Below are 22,263 nucleotides of genomic sequence, written 5' to 3'. Positions count from 1 at the left end.
CTTGCCCCATGTACTCACATGTGGATCCCGCCATTTTAGATGCCCTGGAGCCTGGAACGCACTAAATGGAGTTTAATAAAGCGATTCGTGCGATCGAATAGCAGCGGTATTCGCCTTTGTTGCAAATAGAATTTTTCCTGAAATTCGTAACAAATTTGGATTCGTCAGATTAGATTTGCTCATCCCTAGCCAGGAGCTCAAGATGATGATGCAAGTCTTTCCTGCACAGAACACTAGCATTAGTTGGAATTTTAGACCCCTCCTATATTGTAAAGTTGGCTGCCCTGAGAAGTAATAGGTTGTCTGCTTTGTCCTGTCCTTTGCTGTATGGACTGGACAAGAGAAATTGTAGGGGTACGATAATAATGGGCTCTCAGGAATAGAGACCGATGTACTAGACAACATCCTCCTATTTTACAATACTGTTCTAGTTCATTTCTAGGAATTCAAATACTAAATATTACCTAATGTGTTTGCAAGCATCAAGTTTGTGTGACCACAATTATGAACTGAAACCATTAGTAGTTAAGTAAGAACTTGTGGAAACTCACCAGGCAATAGCATTAATAACATACAAGCATGAAGAGTATAGTAATTTTGCAATTACAATTAAAATGTAAGGAACAATTTAAAAAAAAAAACTTACCATTAAAGTGCACAGCCCTGATGTAGGAAAGAAGATCTTTTCCCTCCACAGGCTTCATTCTTGGACAAAGACCCACATAACCAGAGCAGAAATCTCTGTGCATGCTATGGAGCGCATGAGCCAATGAATACACTGCATCAATGACAAACTGAACCTTCCCCTCTTGCTCATAGCTGGAATCTCTTCCAATGCGTTCTAAACCTGAAAATAAATATATTTAGAAATATTTAAGAGCAAATATTGAAATTACATTTTTAACTTGTCAATGATCAACTGCAGACTAATAGGTCCAATCACTCTACATACAGTATGAAGGTATTATATAGTGTAACACATTTACCAATGTTTTTCTGTAGATGACAACAGTTTTAATAAAAAAAATATATATATTTATATTCATAAATCTGTTTTAGTATAATGCACATACAAAAAACTGTATTAGGTAACACATAAAAACAGACATGTACATACATGTATATGTTAGTCATATCTATGAATTACACATTAGCTATGATGCAACTGCTACACTGTGATTATAGCCAAAGCCTGCAAGATGATGTCACACGACACAACTCTGTTCTCCTTCCACTCAAAGATTCCTCTTTCTCAGCTCAGCCCAGTCTCCATGTTGTCACCTGATGCTTACCCCCTCCCATAATCCTAGCTCAGTTTAACTAATATGTTAAACCCACTTGGTCATTGATAAACTGTCAGCGTGACACAGCGGAGGATAAGGAAACTTGGATGACACTGGACCTCTGAAAATACATGATATATTCCCTACAGCCATGTCTACATCTTTCCAAGCAGTTATGAGCACGGGGTTATGAACTCTTAGCTGACATTGTAAGAAGATACGGTAACTTGCATTGCCATATACTGGAGCAGAAGCATGGTCAGAATAGAAAAGTTGATTGTTGAAAGTTGACAACTTCAAGTTAGAAAGTTATATGTTAAGAAATGTTTAGTGCTGCACACAGCATCCTCGCAAAGTCTATGCTACAATGAAAGATAATGGAATTATCTTCAGATATTTCAAAAAGAATACAATTTAAATATCAGGGTTCACACTACTTTAAAGTGTATATTCAATTTGATACTAGATTAGACACTAGTGCTTTAATTCTTCACTGGCCAGAATCCAGTGGTCCATAAATGCATGGCATATAGAGCACTGTGCAAACGTTTTGAGTAGGTGTGGAAAACATACTGCAAAGAAATAATGCTTTCAACAATAGTGTAATGCATCCACGGTTCTCAACATTCTCTGCTTCTTTGTGCCTCATCAAAAGAGATTGAACAGAACATCTTGAAACCCCAATCTGCTTTGAAATATATGCCTGGTAGATATCTTGCTGATGCAGTATAACTATCTTGTGTCTTGTTGTTGTGCTTAGTCTTGTAATGGTGTATGACCTGTGACATGACACTGTCTTCCACAACCTCCCCTTTGTCGCAGGGTTTTGCTGTTCCTTACTTTTTAAGTTCTAAGCCTCCTACACAGATGTTTCTGTTTCAATTAAGGACTGTGTTTCAACCTATGTATGGAAATAAGGATTATTATTATCATTATTAACTGTTTGGTATATTTAGTTATTCATGCATCTGACTATACTACAAAATCCATGACTTTATACAAGTTTTCCTAGAAGAAGTGATGCTGCCTTGAAGAGTGGTCACACTAAATATTGCTTTGACTTTAATTCCTTTTCTGTTTGCTTACTTAACCCCTTAAGGACCAAGGACGTACCAGTACGTCCTTGGTCCTGCTCTTCTGATATAACGCGGGGTTACACAGTAACCCCGCGTCATATCACGGCGGGCCCAGCGTCATAGTGAAGCCGGGACCCGCCTCTAATAGCGCGCAGCGCCGATCGCGGCGCCACGCACTATTAACCCTTTAGCGCGCGGCTAAAAGTGAAAGTGAAAGTTCCCGGCTAGCTCAGTTGGGCTGTTCGGGATAGCCGCGGCTAATCGCGGCATCCCGAACAGCTGACAGGACAGCGGGAGTGCCCCTTCCTGCCTCCTCGCTGTCCGATCGCCGAATGACTGCTCAGTGCCTGAGATCCAGGTATGAGCAGTCATGCGGCAGAATCGTTGATCACTGGTTTCTTATGAGAAACCAGTGATCAGCATAGAGATCAGTGTATGCAGTTTTATAGGTCCCTATGGGAGCTATAACACTGCAAAAAAAAAGTGCAAAAAAAAAGTGAATAAAGATCATTTAACTCCTCCCCTATTAAAAGTTTGAATCACCCCCCTTTTCCAATAAAAAAAATAACTGTGTAAATAAAAATAAACATATATGGTATCACCGCGTGCGGAAATGTCTGAATTATAAAAATGTATCATTAATTAAACCGCTCGATCAATGGCGTGCGCGCAAAAAAATTCCAAAGTCCAAAATAGTGCATTTTTGGTCACTTTTTCTATCATTTAAAAATGAATAAAAAGCGAGCAATAAGTCCTATCAATGCAAAAATGGTACCATTAAAAACTTTAGATCACGGCGCAAAAAATGAGCCCTCATACCGCCCCATACACGGAAAAATAAAAAGTTATAGGGGTCAGAAGATGACAATTTTAAACGTATTAATTTTCCTGCATGTAGTTATGATTTTTTCCAGAAGTCCGACAAAATCAAAACTATATAAGTAGGGTATCATTTTAATTGTATGGACCTACAAAATAAATATCAGGTGTCATTTTTACCGAAAAATTTACTACGTAGAAACGGAAGCCCCCAAAAGTTACAAAACAGCATTTTTTTTTCATTTTTGTCGCACAATGATTTTTTTTCCCGTTTCACCGTAGATTTTTGGGCAAAATGACTGACGTCATTACAAAGTAGAATTGGTGGCGCAAAAAATAAGCCATCATATGGATTTTTAGGTGCAAAATTGAAAGAGTTATGATTTTTTTAAGGCAAGGAGCAAAAAACGAAAATGCAAAAATGGAAAAAACCCCGGTCCTTAAGGGGTTAAAATTTTGTAAATGGATATAAATAAATTATTAACGCTTTAAAGTAGAAGTATTGTCGGCAAAAATGCATCCCCTATCTGCAGGATAGGGGATACGTTTTAGATTGCGGGGTCCGAGTGCCAAAGCCTCCTGCGATCTCCTGTATGGGGCTATTTTCCACAGTGGAGCATCATGACCTCGGCCAGAGGCGGGGGCTGCCACGCCCCCTCCATATAGCTCTATAGGAGAGCCGTTCAGCAATCTTCGGCTCTCCCGTAGAGCTATATGGAGGGGGCGTGGTGGCCCCCACTTCGAGTGGGGATCGTAGCACGCCATTGTGGAGAAGAGGCAGAGCTCCATACAGGAGATCAAGGGGGGCCCAAGCACTTGGACCCCCCACGATCTAAAACCTATCCCCTATCCTGAGCATAGGGGATGAGTTTTTGTTCATGATAATTCATTTTTTAAGAATTTTAAGTTTTTGTTCATGATAATTCATTTTTTAAGAATTCTTACATTCTTACATTTTTTTTCACACCTGCCTAAAACGTTTGCATGGTGCTGTACATAGGATCATCTTGCAAATTTTGAGTTGTAACTTTTCTAGGTTTTATAGGAAACAGAATAACAGCAAAAAATCCAAACAAATGCATTTCAAATAAGTTTTGAATTGATTTGCATTTTAGTATTTGAGCCTTTTGCAAAACATGACTTAGTACTTGGTGGCAAAACCCTTGTTGGCAACCACAGAGATCAAATGTTTCTTCCCAGCTGCCTTGACATCAATGACAAGATCTTCCGGTATAGTTCTGGGCTTATTCCTCTCGGTTCTCTTGATCAGTAAAACTCCACAAGGAAAAATTTTCCATCAATTCTCTAACCATGGGAGGATGACAGATATTTAGTGTTTGTTCCATTTGTGAATAATTGTACCAACAGTTGTAAACTTTTTTCCCAAGCTTTCTGGTTATGGTCTTGTAGCCCATTGTAGCCTTGTGTAGTCTTGTTCCTGACATCCTTCGAGAGCTCTCTGGTCTTGGCCATTAGAGTTTGTAACCTGATAGTTTGATTGTCTCTGTGGAGAGTTGTCTTTAACACAGGTAATACAATTAGATTAGTTTAATTCCCTTTAAGAGAGTGCTCCTAATCTCAGATCATTACCTTTTAAAAAGACACCAGGGAGCCCGAAATCTTGCTGACAAATAAGGGATCAAATACTTATTTCACTGGATAAAATGCAAATCAATTCATACCTTCTTTAAAAAGTCGTTTTTTGGATTTTTTTTTTTGTTATTCCATCTATTACTGCTCATATAAACTGACCTAAATTATGAATTGATCACTTCTTTGTCAGTAGGCAAACAGACAAAATCAGCAGGGAAAAAGTATATATATATATATATATATATATATATATATATATATATATATATATATATATAGTATAGACAGAAAGTGCTTCTCTGAGGCCATGTAAGTGTGGAACAACAAGTGCTAATTTTACCCACTATGTGGTCCCTTCAACCAGTAATTAGAAATTGCAATAACTTGTTCATATACTGTATGCGTATGAACAAAAAGGACTTTCTTTCTATTGTATCTTTATTAACAATAACATCTTCTTGAAACTCTGATCAGCATGAAAAGGTATACTAAAAATGTGTCATCATTGTACAACTTTATAACTGGACCCATTTAAGATGTTGATAGATTCAGGGGAAAATATGATAAGAAATATGACTACTTGGCAAAGAGTGAATTGTGCAGTAAGTGTAATTTAAGTCAAGTTATACTGATCTTTAAAAATTCCTTTACGTAATTTAAACATTACAGAACGTTCCATATATATATTTCAACATGTAAATGAAGGGACTAATTCAGCAATTACACCTTTAAGATTTCATAGGTTTGATTCTCCATCAGAAGACTTCTATATGTCAGATATTACAGTTGCTTGCGACTCATTGGACTGTAAAAGTTGTGTTACTGGTTTCTACTGGTATTACAATATAATTTCCATGTATTGAAGGAGTATTCCAGCCTTAGACATCTTATCCCCTATATAAAGGATAGGTAATAAGATGTCTGATCGTAGGGACCCCCTCGATTTCCGTGCAGCCCCCCGGCTTTCCGTGCCGTAGATGCTACTCCTGAGATGTGACATCAGTGCCGTGCCCCCCTGTGTCGTCATGCCCCTCCATTAATGTCTATAGGAGGGGGCATGACAGCCATATATGATATGATATGAATGGAAGGGGGCGTCACGAGGGGGCTTGGCCATGACGTCACATCTCCGAAGCAGCACCCACAGAATGCCGTGGGCTGCACGGAGATCACAGGGGTCCCAGCGGTGGGACCCCTGTGATCAGACATCTTGAGGAATTTTTTTTTTATTGTGTTGTTATGATATCTGGTACCCCCTGCCATTCATTTGTTGGTAAAAGCAGAATAGATCACCAACAAAAAGGTCCTGAAGAACCAATTTAACTATGTGACCGAATGTTTTAACTTTTTACTTGTTTGTATAAATTTAAATTAGCATTTGATTTAGCCATTACTAATTTCAAGAGAGGGAGAACTAACATTGATTTTTTTCATCACTAATGCAATCCAGATTTGTAGACTTTTGTTTAGCAACAAACTGCTGTTATTTAAAGGTCACTATTCACGTTTATTTTAGCATAATTTAGAGAATGAAACAGTATAGTTATTATTTTTATTTGGTCCCAACATTTAGGCAAATTAACAAGAATTCACGCTACCTACTATCTCATGAATCAACCATCTGTTAGGTGGCATTTCAATACTGCTTTTTAATATGCATAATTCAGAATATGTTAGTTAACAAGATTTAATGTAAAAATATAGATAATATATTATTATGTTTATTCATTATTAGCTTGCCTTTTTGTTTCTGTTAGGCCTTTTATGAAAACCTTTTAAGCTATTCTTAGTGGGTTACAACTTTAAGTCACAGTATTCAGCTTTAATTCTCACTAGGCTTTATTCAATAAGCTCTGTAGCAATAAACAGTATTATAGTACAGTTATGGTCGAAAGTAAATTTAATGCTATTGGATACAATATGGAGAAGAATATGAAAATACGAAAATCACATAATAGTAAATAGAGTTGGTTTGGGGAGTCTGCCATACAATTTATGACAGAATATTTCATTGATTACAATAATTCTATAAATAAAGTTAGATATATTGTAAAGAACACTAAATTTCCAGCAGTTTCAATATTTTTAAGATTCCATTTCATAACCTGGCTGGCCATACACAAAAGATAGATTTGTTCAGCTGGCAGCTATCCTCACTGTCCCCTAGGAACAGAGAATTGGGTTGTTAAAATCCAGAATCCCTTATATTGTATTTGTGTATTCTCCAAGAAGAAGACAGTTATGATGTCCATGTACACATTTAGTTAGTTGGTCTCAATATTTACCTAATGCATTATTTCCCAACCAGTGTATCTACAGCTGTTGCAAAACTACACCTTCCAGCATGCCCGGACAGCCAAAGACTGTCCAGGCATGCTGGAAGTAGTAGTTTTGCAACAGCTGGAGGTGCACTGGTTGGGAAACACTGATCTAAGGTGTATAACCAGGTTTACTCCTGGCCAAATACTTAAATGTTACTAAACGGATTGAACATTCCTTATGGGTACTGTCATTTGCAAAATTTTTTTTTTTTTTAAACTGCTGTCTTGTCCTTGCATCCTATTGTTCTATTGTCTGTGTGTCTTGGCTGGGACAAAATCCAGTAAGTGTGCTGTTCACTGGTGATAAGCAGCGCTCTGTGCACTGAGGACAAGCAGGGCTCTGTACACAAAGGACAAGCAGGGCTCTGTTCACTGAGGACAAGCAGGGCTCTATACACTAAGGACAAGCAAAGCTCTGTACACTGAGGACAAGCAGGGCTCTGCACACTGAGGACAAGAAGGGCTCTGTGCAGTGAGGAGAAGCAGGGCTTTGTACACAGAAGACAAGCAGGGCTCTGTGCACTGAGGATAAGTAGGGCTCTGTACACAAAGGAAAAGCAGGGCTCTGTTCACTGAGGACAAGCAGGGCTCTATGCACTGAGGACAAGCAAAGCTCTGTACACTGAGGACAAGCAGGGCTCTGCACACTGAGGACAAGAAGGGCTCTGTGCAGTGAGGAGAAGCAGGGCTCTGTGCATTGAGGACAAACGGGGCTCTGTGCACCGAGGACAAGCTGGGCTATGTGCACTGAGGACAAGCAGGGCTCTGTGCACTGCAGACAAGCAGAGCTTTGAACACTGAGGACATGCAGAGCTCTGTGCACTGAGGACAAGCAGGGCTCTGTACACTGAGGACAAGCAGGGCTCTGTACACTGAGGACAAGCAGGGCTCTGTGCAGTGAGGACAAACAGGGCTCTGTACACTGAGGACGAGCAGGGCTCTGTGCACTGAGGACAAGCAGGGCTCTGTACACTGAGGACAAGAAGGGCTCTGTACACTGAGGACAAGCAGGGCTCTGTACACTGAGGACAAGCAGGGCCATGTACACTGAGGACAAGCATGGCCCTGTACACTGAGGACAAGCAGGGCCCTATACACTGAGGACAAGCAGGGCTCTGTACACTGAGGACAAGAAGGGCCCTGTACACTGGGGACAAGCAGGGCTCTGTGCACTGAGGACAAGCAGGGCTCTGTGTACTGAGGACAAGCAGGGCTCTGTACACTGAGGACAAGCAGGGCCCTGTACACTGAGGACAAGCAGGGCCCTGTACACTGAGGACAAGCAGGACTCTGTGCACTGAGGACAAGAAGGGCTCTGTACACTGAGGACAAGCAGGGGTCTGTGTACTGAGGACAAGCAGGGCTCTGTACACTGAGGACAAGCAGGGCCCTGTACACTGAGGACAAGCAGGGCCCTGTACACTGAGGACAAGAAGGGCTCTGTACACTGAGGACAAGCAGGGGTCTGTGTACTGAGGACAAGCAGTGCTCTGTACACTGAGGACAAGCAGGGCTCTGTAAACTGAGGGCAAGCAGGGCCCTATACACTTAGGACAAGCAGGGCCCTGTACACTGAGGACAAGCAGGGCTCTATGCATTGAGGACATGCAGAGCTCTGTACACTGAGGACATGCAGGGCTCTGTACACTGAGGAAAAGCAGGGCTCTGTGTACTGAGGACAAGCAGGGCTCTGTACACTGAGGACAAGCAGGACTCTGTACACTGAGGGCAAGCAGGGCCCTGTACACTGAGGACAAGCAGGGCCCTGTACATTGAGGACAAGCAGGACTCTGTGCACTGAGGACAAGAAGGGCTCTGTACACTGAGGACAAGTAGGGGTCTGTGTACTGAGGACAAGCAGGGCTCTGTACACTGAGGACAAGTAGGGGTCTGTGTACTGAGGACAAGCAGGGCTCTGTACACTGAGGACAAGAAGGGGTCTGTGTACTGAGAACAAGCAGGGCTCTGTACACTGAGGACAAGCAGGGCTCTGTAAACTGAGGACAAGCAGGGCCCTATACACTTAGGACAAGCAGGGCCCTGTACACTGAGGACAAGCAGGGCTCTATGCACTGAGGACATGCAGAGCTCTGTACACTGAGGACATGCAGGGCTCTGTACACTGAGAACAAGCAGGGCTCTGTACACTGAGGACAAGAAGGGCTCTGTACACTGAGGACAAGCAGGGCTCTGTGCACTGAGGACAAGCAGGGCTCTGTACACTGAGGACAAGCAGGGCTCTGTACACTGAGGACAAGCAGGGCCCTGTACACTGAGGACAAGCAGGGCTCTGTGCAGTGAGGACATGCAGGGCTCTGTGCACTGAGAACAAACAGGGCCCACCCCTGGCTCACACAGCAGGATTATTGACAAGAAAGGTGCCTGCACAGAGCCCTGCTTGTCCACACACTGTACACAGAGAGACACAGGCAATAGCTGCAAAGACAAGACAGCATTTTCCACCCAGAAAGATACATAGTTTTTCACCAAAGTATATTACAAATATATATATATATATATATTTTTTTTTTTACTTTTTTTACTCCAGATGCACAGTTCATATTTTTTTTTACTACGTAACAGTACAATGATTTCAATATTTCTTATGCTTCTGCATTTCTCACACCATACTGTAATATGCTTTTTTTCTGTGTTGAGAGCATGCACCGTGTGACTTAACAGCCACCTGCGTAGTAAATGTAGCATACAGAGGGTCTGATCCTTCAATCTTTCATATAAACAAAATCATAACCAATTTTTGCAGTATTGCTGATTTCTTTTACACCTACAGCACTACGGCCCTGTTATTGGTTCAGAATGAAAAATCTGGCTATCAATGGCAAGGTTAATTTACAAAGACTTCCGACTCCTACAACATAAATTATGATCCTAAAGTAATGTAACAAAATAAACTCAGTAAAGATCTCTCCCTTTCAGTGAATGTGGACTCTTATATACTGTGTGCTGCAGATGTTCTCAGCCTAATTTCTCTCTGGTAATGAAATCATGCCTTGCTTCACTTGGTTATGTTCATTTTTTGTGACGCCACACTTCATTTGTGAAGCCTTGGCCCATTTATTGTCTGTAGAGCTGGGCTTTCCCAGATCGTATACATCAATATGAATTTCAGCTTAGCAGTAGGTTTAAGAAATCTGAAATATGATTAACATATTTATTTTTTATTTTAAAAGTATTGAAATTAATGTAAGGGATAGAAACATTTTTTTATCAAAAGATCAATCACATGACATTTAATTAAAAAAAAAGAAACTAAATACCGAAGGATGCTTTGTTTTATCACCTGGATTATATCCGTTGTTATTAATCTCTGATACATAAAAGAGCTGATATTAATTTTGCCTGATATTTATATTGTTTAAAATACTTGCATTAGCTTAGGTTAATAGAAGAAATTCATGATAGCCTGCATTGCATTAGCAATAAAGGCAAAAAAATAAAGGCAAAAAAAAAAAAAAAAAAAGAAGATAAAGTGAATCATTTAAATGTACGGAAAGATAACAGTCATCAATAAAAACTATTTATATCCTGATGTTACCATAATTGACTTCCACCATAGGAAACAGGAAAATATCAAAAATAAAGGAGAAATGTCTCAAATGTATACAGAAGAATTATAAGCATGGCATACTATTTATATTCAGCGGGTGAAAAATGTATTGATCTCGTCTCAATTTTTCTCACTAAATATATTTCTGAAGGTGCTATTCACAGGAAATGTTCATCAGATATTGGTAACAATTCAAGTAATCCAAATGTACAAGAAACCAAAACAAGTAAGCTTAGAAATTGTTATTAAAGTGAATGGCACAGGAGAAAAGTTTCAAACACATGAAGAAAAGGAGGTGCAAAAAGCCATGGAAAGCCAAGACAACTGCTGAAATCTATTAGTAATTAAAAAGCAATCCAGCCCATTGTCAGTGAAAAATAATCTCAGCTGATTCAGTCCCAACTGATGGCCTACAAAAGGTCTAATTGCCAAGGTGTCACACAAAACACATCTCATGATGGGTAAAAACAAAAGCTTAAAAAAAAAAACCTAGAATTAGCAGGTACTGTTGTCTCAAATAATACAGTACGTAATGCACTCCACCACCAGGGCCTTTATTAAAATTTGTATGTTTAAAGTTTGCTGCACAATATTTGGAAAAGTCAGTGAAATACTGGGATAATATAGTGTGGTCAGATGGGAGCAAAATGGGATTGACGGATGCCATAATGCACACTGTGTTTGGAGAAGAAATGGCACTGCACATTACACTAAATGCACCATACCAACAGTGAAGTTTGGAGGTGAAAACATCATGGTGTGGGACTGCTTTTCAGCATATGGTACTGGAAAACGTCACTTAATTTAAAGAAGGAGCAAATTTACCTAGACATTCTTGACAAAACTCTGCTGCCATCTACCGGAAGATGGAGATGAAACGAGGGTGGACACTTCAATAAGGCAATGATCTCAAACACACAGCTCCGTTGGTGAAAAAATAAAACAGTTATAGGGTCAGAACATGGCTGTTACGCCGAGCGCTCCGGGTCCCCGCTCCTCCCCGGAGCGCTCGCAACATCCTCGCTACGGCAGCGCCCCGGTCAGATCCACTGACCGGGTGCGCTGCGATACCGCCTCCAGCCGGGATGCGATTCGCGATGCGGGTGGCGCCCGCTCGCGATGCGCACCCCGGCTTCCGTACCTGACTCGCTCTCCCTCGGTCCTGTCCCGGCGCGCGCGGCCCCGCTCCCTAGGGCGCGCGCGCGCCGGGTCTCTGCGATTTAAAGGGCCACTGCGCCACTGATTGGCGCAGTGGTTCCAATTAGTGTCTTCACCTGTGCACTCCCTATGTATACCTCACTTCCCCTGCACTCCCTCGCCGGATCTTGTTGCCCTTGTGCCTAGTGAAAGCGTTCCCTTGTGTGTTCCTAGCCTGTGTTCCAGACCTCCTGCCGTTGCCCCTGACTACGATCCTTGCTGCCTGCCCCGACCTTCTGCTACGTCCGACCTTGCTTTTGTCTACTCCCTTGTACCGCGCCTATCTTCAGCAGTCAGAGAGGTTGAGCCGTTGCTAGTGGATACGACCTGGTTACTACCGCCGCAGCAAGACCATCCCGCTTTGCGGCGGGCTCTGGTGAACACCAGTAGTAACTTAGAATCGGTCCACTAGCACGGTCCACGCCAATCCCTCTCTGGCACAGAGGATCCACCTCCTGCCAGCCGGCATCGTGACAGTAGATCCGGCCATGGATCCCGCTGAAGTACCTCTGCCAGTTGTCGCCGACCTCACCATGGTGGTCGCCCAGCAGTCACAACAGATAGCGCAACAAGGCCACCAGCTGTCTCAACTGACCGTGATGCTACAGCAGCTACTACCACAGCTTCAGCAATCATCTCCTCCGCCAGCTCCTGCACCTCCTCCGCAGCGAGTGGCCGCTTCAGGCCTACGACTATCCTTGCCGGATAAATTTGATGGGGACTCTAAGTTTTGCCGTGGCTTTCTTTCACAATGTTCCCTGCACTTGGAGATGATGTCGGACCAGTTTCCTACTGAAAGGTCTAAGGTGGCTTTCGTAGTCAGCCTTCTGTCTGGAAAAGCTCTGTCATGGGCCACACCGCTCTGGGACCGCAATGACCCCGTCACTGCCTCTGTACACTCCTTCTTCTCGGAAATTCGAAGTGTCTTTGAGGAACCTGCCCGAGCCTCTTCTGCTGAGACTGCCCTGCTGAACCTGGTCCAGGGTAATTCTTCCGTTGGCGAGTACGCCATACAATTCCGTACTCTTGCTTCTGAACTATCCTGGAATAATGAGGCCCTCTGCGCGACCTTTAAAAAAGGCCTATCCAGCAACATTAAAGATGTTCTGGCCGCATGAGAAATTCCTGCTAATCTACATGAACTCATTCATCTTGCCACTCGCATTGACATGCGTTTTTCCGAAAGGCGTCAGGAGCTCCGCCAGGATATGGACTTTGTTCGCACGAGGCGTTTTTTCTCCCCGGCTCCTCTCTCCTCTGGTCCTCTGCAATCCGTTCCTGTGCCTCCCGCCGTGGAGGCTATGCAAGTTGACCGGTCTCGCCTGACACCTCAAGAGAGGACACGACGCCGCATGGAGAATCTCTGCCTGTACTGTGCCGGTACCGAACACTTCCTGAAGGATTGTCCTATCCGTCCTCCCCGCCTGGAAAGACGCACGCTGACTCCGCACAAAGGTGAGACAGTCCTTGATGTCAACTCTGCTTCTCCACGTCTTACTGTGCCTGTGCGGATATCTGCATCTACCTTCTCCTTCCCTACTATGGCCTTCTTGGATTCCGGATCTGCAGGAAACTTTATTTTGGCCTCTCTCATCAACAGGTTCAACATCCCGGTAACCAGTCTCGCCAGACCCCTCTACATCAATTGTGTTAACAATGAAAGATTGGACTGTACCATACGTTACCGCACGGAGCCCCTCCTAATGTGCATCGGACCTCATCATGAAAAAATTTAGTTTTTGGTCCTCCCCAATTGCACTTCCGAAATTCTCCTTGGACTACCGTGGCTTCAACGCCATTCCCCAACCCTGGATTGGTCCACAGGGGAGATCAAGAGCTGGGGTACCTCTTGTTTCAAGGACTGCCTTAAACCGGTTCCCAGTACTCCCTGCCGTGACCCTGTGGTTCCCCTTGTAACCGGTCTCCCTAAGGCCTATATGGACTATGCTGACGTATTTTGCAAGAAACAAGCTGAGACTCTACCTCCTCACAGGCCTTATGACTGTCCTATTGACCTCCTCCCGGGCACTACTCCACCCCGGGGCAGAATTTATCCTCTGTCCGCCCCAGAGACTCTTGCTATGTCTGAGTACATCCAGGAAAATTTAAAAAAGGGGTTTATCCGCAAATCCTCCTCTCCTGCCAGAGCTGGATTTTTCTTTGTGTCCAAAAAAGATGGCTCCCTACGTCCTTGCATTGACTACCGCGGACTTAATAAAATCACGGTAAAGAACAGCTACCCTCTACCTCTTATCTCTGAACTCTTTGATCGCCTCCAAGGTGCCCACATCTTTACCAAACTGGACTTAAGAGGTGCTTATAATCTCATCCGCATCAGGGAGGGGGACGAATGGAAAACGGCATTTAACACTAGAGATGGACACTTTGAGTATCTGGTCATGCCCTTTGGCCTGTGCAACGCCCCTGCCGTCTTCCAAGACTTTGTTAATGAAATTTTTCGTGATCTCTTATATTCCTGTGTTGTTGTGTATCTGGACGATATTCTGATTTTTTCTGCCAACCTAGAAGAACACCGCCAGCATGTCCGCATGGTTCTTCAGAGACTTCGAGACAATCAACTTTATGCCAAAATGGAGAAATGTCTGTTTGAATGTCAATCTCTTCCTTTCCTAGGATACTTGGTCTCTGGCCAGGGACTACAAATGGACCCAGACAAACTCTCTGCCGTCTTAGATTGGCCACGCCCCTCCGGACTCCGTGCTATCCAACGTTTTTTGGGGTTCGCCAATTATTACAGACAATTTATTCCACATTTTTCCACCATTGTGGCTCCTATCGTGGCTTTAACCAAGAAGAATGCCAATCCTAAGTCATGGCCTCCTCAAGCGGAAGACGCCTTTAAACGGCTCAAGTCTGCCTTTTCTTCTGCTCCCGTGCTCTCCAGACCTGACCCATCTAAACCCTTCCTATTGGAGGTTGATGCCTCCTCAGTAGGAGCTGGAGCGGTTCTTCTACAAAAAAATTCTTCTGGGCATGCTGTTACTTGTGGCTTTTTTTCTAGGACCTTCTCTCCGGCGGAGAGGAACTACTCCATCGGGGATCGAGAGCTACTGGCCATTAAATTAGCACTTGAGGAATGGAGGCATCTGCTGGAGGGATCAAAATTTCCAGTTATTATTTACACCGATCACAAGAATCTCTCCTATCTCCAGTCTGCCCAACGGCTGAACCCTCGCCAGGCCAGGTGGTCTCTGTTCTTTGCCCGGTTTAATTTTGAAATTCACTTTCGCCCTGCCGATAAGAACATTAGGGCCGATGCTCTCTCTCGTTCCTCGGATGCCTCGGAAGTAGAGCTCTCTCCGCAACACATCATTCCTCCTGACTGCCTGATCTCCACTTCTCCAGCCTCCATCAGGCAAACTCCTCCAGGGAAGACCTTCGTTTCTCCACGCCAACGCCTCGGAATCCTCAAATGGGGTTACTCCTCCCATCTCGCAGGCCATGCGGGCATCAAGAAATCCTTGCAACTCATCTCTCGTTTCTATTGGTGGCCGACTCTGGAAACGGATGTTGTTGATTTTGTGCGGGCCTGCACTGTCTGTGCCCGGGATAAGACTCCTCGCCAGAAGCCTGCTGGTCTTCTTCATCCTCTGCCTGTCCCCGAACAGCCTTGGTCTCTGATTGGTATGGACTTTATTACAGACTTACCCCCATCCCGTGGCAACACTGTTGTTTGGGTGGTCGTTGATCGATTTTCCAAGATGGCACATTTTATTCCTCTTCCTGGTCTTCCTTCAGCGCCTCAGTTGGCAAAACAATTTTTTGTACACATTTTTCGTCTTCACGGGTTGCCCACGCAGATCGTCTCGGATAGAGGCGTCCAATTCGTGTCAAAATTCTGGAGGGCTCTCTGTAAACAACTCAAGATTAAATTAAACTTTTCTTCTGCTTATCATCCTCAATCCAATGGGCAAGTAGAAAGAATTAACCAGGTCCTGGGTGATTATTTACGGCATTTTGTTTCCTCCCGCCAGGATGACTGGGTAGATCTTCCTCCCGCCAGGATGACTGGGTAGAATTCTCGTACAACTTCAGAGTCTCTGAATCTTCTTCCAAATCCCCATTTTTCGTGGTGTACGGCCGTCACCCTCTTCCCCCCCTCCCTACTCCCTTGCCCTCTGGTTTGCCCGCTGTGGATGAAATAACTTGTGATCTTTCCACCATATGGAAAGAGACCCAAAATTCTCTCTTACAGGCTTCATCACGCATGAAGAAGTTTGCTGATAAGAAAAGAAGAGCTCCCCCCATTTTTTCTCCCGGAGACAAGGTATGGCTCTCCGCTAAATATGTCCGCTTCCGTGCTCCCAGCTACAAATTGGGACCACGCTATCTTGGTCCTTTCAAAATCTTGTGCCAAATTAATCCTGTCTCTTACAAACTTCTTCTTCCTCCTTCTCTTCGTATTCCTAATGCCTTTCATGTCTCTCTTCTTAAACCACTCATCATCAACCGTTTCTCTCCCAAACTTATTTCTCCTACTCCTGTCTCCGGTTCTTCAGACATCTTCTCCGTAAAGGAGATACTGGCCTCCAAAAAGGTCAGAGGAAAAACTTTTTTTTTTAGTGGACTGGGAGGGCTGTGGTCCTGAAGAGAGATCCTGGGAACCTGAGGACAATATCCTAGATAAAAGTCTGGTCCTCAGGTTCTCAGGCTCTAAGAAGAGGGGGAGACCCAAGGGGGGGGGGTACTGTTACGCCGAGCGCTCCGGGTCCCCGCTCCTCCCCGGAGCGCTCGCAACATCCTCGCTACGGCAGCGGCCCGGTCAGATCCACTGACCGGGTGCGCTGCGATACCGCCTCCAGCCGCGATGCGATTCGTGATGCGGGTGGCGCCCACTCGCGATGCGCACCCCGGCTTCCGTACCTGACTCGCTCTCCCTCGGTCCTGTCCCGGCGCGCGCGGCCCCGCTCCCTAGGGCGCGCGCGCCGGGTCTCTGCGATTTAAAGGGCCACTGCGCCACTGATTGGCGCAGTGGTTCCAATTAGTGTCTTCACCTGTGCACTCCCTATGTATACCTCACTTCCCCTGCACTCCCTCGCCGGATCTTGTTGCCCTTGTGCCTAGTGAAAGCGTTCCCTTGTGTGTTCCTAGCCTGTGTTCCAGACCTCCTGCCGTTGCCCCTGACTACGATCCTTGCTGCCTGCCCCGACCTTCTGCTACGTCCGACCTTGCTTTTGTCTACTCCCTTGTACCGCGCCTATCTTCAGCAGTCAGAGAGGTTGAGCCGTTGCTAGTGGATACGACCTGGTTACTACCGCCGCAGCAAGACCATCCCGCTTTGCGGCGGGCTCTGGTGAACACCAGTAGTAACTTAGAACCGGTCCACTAGCACGGTCCACGCCAATCCCTCTTTGGCACAGAGGATCCACCTCCTGCCAGCCGGCATCGTGACAATGGCAATTAACTGTTTTTTTTTTTCTTTTTCAAGTTTTCAATTTCTTTTAACTATAAAGCGAGAGAAAAAATTATCCAAGTTTGGTATAATTAGAATTGTAGTGACCCATTCAATAAAGTCTGCACTTCATATATGTGTGTATATATATTATATATATATATATATATATATATATTGTAAGGCTTCCTCCTTGGGGATTAGCTCTGGGATCGTCCTGGAACACGCCACAAGATGCGTTTCTTCTCAATAAACCAGCAAACAAACGCTTATAATGCAAATCTGGCACCTTGCCAGTTTCATTAGACAGGTTGCAGGGAAAGAAATAAACAAAAAGCAGGAACAACCAAAATCCTAGACCGTCTGGTCACTGACTAAACAGATCAGCTTGTCCTGACTAACAACCGCTGAGCTTCCCTCAGCCGGTTAAACATATGTCCCCTGCAACCTTCTATTCACAATTCATGGCAGTCTCTTTGAGCCCCTCATAGCTCGGGCTGTGTACTCCTCAGCAGGCTCTGTCTCTTCCCTACAGCCCACTTGCTGTCTCCTAGGAAGAGCCCCAACTATTCTGTCTCTTTTCCTTTTAAAACACACACTTTCCCTTCCTAATACCTCATTAATCAGGCCACAGGTGGAGCATTCTGCAGAGATAGCAAGGGAAATACACCCTTTCCTTGCCACACTGCCACAATATATATATATATATATATATATATATATATATATATATATAATTTTTTTTTCTTTTTTTTAAATAAAGTGTCCCAATGAAAAGCACAATCTGTCCAGCAAAGCCCTGAAAATAAAAAAGTTATGGGTCTTAGAAGGTGAGGAGGAAAAAACCTAAGCCATTTTTATCAAGTGTTGTGGCATTATGAGTAATGTTCAGAAGAGCCATTTAGTTATTTGGATGTCCTACATTGTTTTGACTGTCCCAGAAAGTTGTAGTCAATGTAACAGTCCAGCAATATGTCAGGCTATTGGAGTCACAGTCTTTACTATTTTAACCATTTGGATCTAAATAGCCTTACTTATCAAAATGACGGAACAGAAAAAAATAGCCTGCAGAAATACCATATAAATTATAAAATAAAAAATAAATACTCCATAAATACTATATAAATTATGTTATAGTGGTCAAAGAGTATGTTTTGTGTATCTCTTTTCTTAGCTTTACCAATTATAAGTTACTTGGCCTTTTGCAAAAGAATGTATGAGCAGAGTTTAAGGAGGAGAGCCTCGTTAGAAGAATTTTATTTCACAACAATTCTGAAATAGTTCTTTACTGTTGTTTTAGATTGGAGTTTTGTAGCTTGAGATTAGTGTTTACATGGGCAAGACAAAATAAATAAATAAAACTAGTATGAAGCAGAATAACAAGACCATCAGTCAAAGCATCAGACATAAGTAAAATGTAACTAGAAAAGCCCTAACATTCAGCCTCTTGTACAATGGCTATTAAGACGTGGGGCATTAAGATAAATTTGATGTAACAAAAATAAACTTTTGCTAGTTATGCTTTTAAAACCCAGTTTATAGTGATTAATAAAACTGTTGCCAGAGCTGTAAAGATGGTGTGGAAAATAAACTCTATCCATAGCATGCTCGGAAATTTGCAACCTCTCTGAGGCAATAAAGATCCCAAATTGTTGGATTTAACTGAAGTACATCAAAACATTGAAACCTGCCAGAATTTTTATTTTTTCATTTAGGCTTCAGTCCCTTGTACATTCCCCTATCCAAGCAAACCAAAGGAATAAAATGCTTTTCAATTCTTGAAAGAAAAAAAAAGTTAATTACGCTGTTTGTATTTTAACAACCAATTTGTTGCCTACTGTTCTATCTGTTTCTTTAACAATATACATTAAAATGGATCACAACTGCAGCTAGTTTAATTGTCTTGTATTTGTTATTTTGTTATTCGTAAGTAGAGATGAGCGAACTTCCAGTAATTCGATTTGTCACAAACTTCTCGGCTCGGCGGTTGCTTACTTTTCCTGCATAAATTAGTTCAGCTTTCAGGTGCTCCAGTGGGCTGGAAAAGATGGATACAGTCCTAGGAGACGACTCTCTTCTAGGACTGTATCCATCTTTTCCAGCTCACCAAAGCACCTGAAAGCTGGACTGATTTATGCAGGCTAAAGTAAGCAACCGCCGAGCCGCAAAGTTCGTGACAAATTGAATTACTGTAAGTTTGCTCATCTCTATTCGTAAGTAATGTGCAATGGAAATAATATTGTTTCATGAAAGAAACTGGAAATACTGTAGAAATAGCTATTATGTAATATCATTATGAAAGTTGCGATGTAATGTGTATTTATTTATGATATACTGTATTCCCTTATATGTGCTTGGAAAAATTTAAACCTTTACTCTGTGAATGATAAGTGAATAATTCTGAAAAGCATCTATCTATAGGATGGCTCTGCACTGTGGGCTTTGACCGAGCAGATTCCTCATCAGTAACATGATCTACCAAACAGCTGCTTAAAAACAACAATAATTATTCCTAAATCAAACATTCTTATACCCCTTAAAGGGGTAATCCCATGAAAACTTAATTTTTTTAAAACAACTGGTTCCAGAAAGTAAAGCAGATTTGTAAATTACTCCTATCTTAATCCTTCCACTGCTTTTTATGGGCTGTATACTACAGAGGAAATGCTTTTCTTTATGGATTCTCTTCTGCACGACCACAGTGCTCTCTGCTGACCTCTGCTGTCCATTTTAGGAACTGTCCAGAGCAGGAGAAAATCCCTGTAGCAAACATATGCTCCTCTGGACAGTTCCTAAAATCCTAAAAAAGCAGAGGTCAGCAGATAGCACTATGGTCATGACAGAAGAGAAATCAAAAAAGAAAAGCATTTCTGTAGTATACAGCCCCTAAAAAGTACTGCAAGGATTTTTAAATACTTTCTGGCACCAGTTGACTTAAAAAAAAAAAGTTTTCCATGGGAGTACCCCTTTGAGGCCAATTTTCATTTTTCCACTTTTGTTTTTTCCTCCTCACCTTCTCTAAATCATACCGCTTTCAATTTAGCATCTAGAGAACAATATAAGGTTTTTTTTTCTTGCGGCGAAAACATTTTTGTGGAATAAATGAAATAAAAGAAAAAACGCCATTTTGTAAATTTTGGGGGCTTCCATTTCTGCACAGTGCACTTTTCAGTAAAAATTACACCTTATCTTTATTCTGTGGGTCCATATGGTTACAAGGATACCCAATTTAGGTAGGCTTTATTTCATTTTACTACTTAAAAAAAAAATCATAACTACATGCACCAAAATTTGAAAGTTTAAAATTGTCATATTCTGACCCCTATAACTTTTTTTTATTTCTCCACATATGGGGCTATTTTTGCACCATTGTCTGTATTTTTTATCGGTACCATTTTTGTCTTGATGGGGCTTTTTGATTTTTTTTTCATACATCTTTGGACTTTGGTATTTTTTTTACATGTACACCATTGACCATGCGGTTCAACTAACCTTATATTTAAATAGTTCAGACATTTATACATATGGCAGTACCACATATGTTTATTTTTTATTACATTATTTTATTTAAAAAACGGGAATGGAGGGGGATTCAAACTTTTATTAGGGGAAGGGCTTATTCACATTTATATTACATGCAATCTTTCAATTGCACACACTGTTCAATGCAGCATTAAGCAGTGTTATAATTGCTCTGCTGCTCCAGCGTGCCATGGCTGGCTGGGAGCCTCAGACCACCAATGGGATGGTGAGAAGGCAGGTAAAGGCCCTCCCACTGTCCTCTCAGCTTATTGGGACATCAAGATTTCATTGTGGTGGTCCTGATCAGCTCCGCTAAGCTGTTGGGGGCATTTTCATTTTAGACTTTATTTTCAAAGTTGATTGCGGCATCTAAATGGTTAATGCCGGGCATTGACCTAATCGGCAATGCCCGACATTTACCATGGGTCCTGGCAGCTGATAGCAGTCGGGCACCTATCAGGTTTGAAGCATGTTCAGCTCCTTAAGTACCACATCGCAAGGGTGTACTCATTTGCCCTGCATCCTGAACAGGTTAAAATAAATATATACAATTCAGGACAGCTGCAATGTAAGTTATTGTTTTAAAGTAATAGCTAAATAATGCAAAATATGTTAAAGGGGTTATCAAGGAAAAAACTTTTTTTTACATATCAACTGGCTCCAGAAAGTTAAACAGATTTGTAAATTATTTCTATTAAAAAATCTTAATCCTGAAGTTGAGTTGTTCTTTTCTGTCTAAGTGCTCACTGATGACACGTGTCTCGGGAACCGCCCAGTTTAGAAGAGGTTTGCTATGGGGATTTGCTTCTAAACTGGGCGGTTCCCGATACACCTGTCATCAGAGAGCACTTAGACAGAAAAGAACAACCTTAACTTCAGAAGCTCATAAGTACTGAAAGGATTAAGATAGTAATTTACAAATCTGTTTAACTTTCTGGAGCCAGTTGATATATAAGAAAAAGTTTTTACCTGGATAACCCCTTTAACCCCTTAAGGATCCAGCCATTTTACACCTTAGGACCCGGCCATTTTTTGCACATCTGACCACTGTCACTTTAAACATTAATAACTCTGGAATGCTTTTAGTTATCATTCTGATTCCTAGATTGTTTTTTCGTGACATATTCTACTTTAACATAGTGGTAACATTTTTTGGTAACTTGAATCCTTTCTTGGTGAAAAATCCCAAAATTTGATGAAAAATTTGAAAATTTTGCATTTTTCTAACTTTGAAGCTCTCTGTTTGTAAGGAAAATGGATATTCCAAATAAAAAAATTTTATTCACATATACAATATGTCCACTTTATGTTTGCATCATAAAATTTACGTGTTTTTATTTTTGGAAGACACCAGAGGGCTTCAAAGTTAAGCAGCAATTTTCCAATTTTTCACAAAAATTCCAAAATCACAATTTTTCAGGGACCAGTTCAGGTTTGAAGTGGATTTGAAGGGTCTTCATCTTAGAAATAC

General features: G+C 42.3%; 1 protein-coding gene across 2 annotated transcripts in view; it reads right to left on the bottom strand.

Annotated features, from left to right (window-relative positions):
• The window catches only part of GRM8 (glutamate metabotropic receptor 8), a 1,218,499-nt gene that overhangs the window by 275,703 nt on the left and 920,533 nt on the right, over nucleotides 1-22,263 (bottom strand). For both annotated transcript variants that reach the window (XM_056573767.1, XM_056573766.1), the window contains exon 7: nucleotides 647-847. In XM_056573767.1, coding sequence (XP_056429742.1) covers nucleotides 647-847 — 201 coding nt within the window. The remainder of the gene's footprint in view (nucleotides 1-646; nucleotides 848-22,263) is intronic.

This window comes from Hyla sarda, chromosome 4, assembly GCF_029499605.1.
Source record: "Hyla sarda isolate aHylSar1 chromosome 4, aHylSar1.hap1, whole genome shotgun sequence".
NCBI classification, from domain to species: Eukaryota; Metazoa; Chordata; class Amphibia; order Anura; family Hylidae; genus Hyla; species Hyla sarda.
The sequence above is the reverse complement of the archived record's forward strand: the minus strand, read 5'-3'. Positions and strand labels throughout refer to the sequence as shown.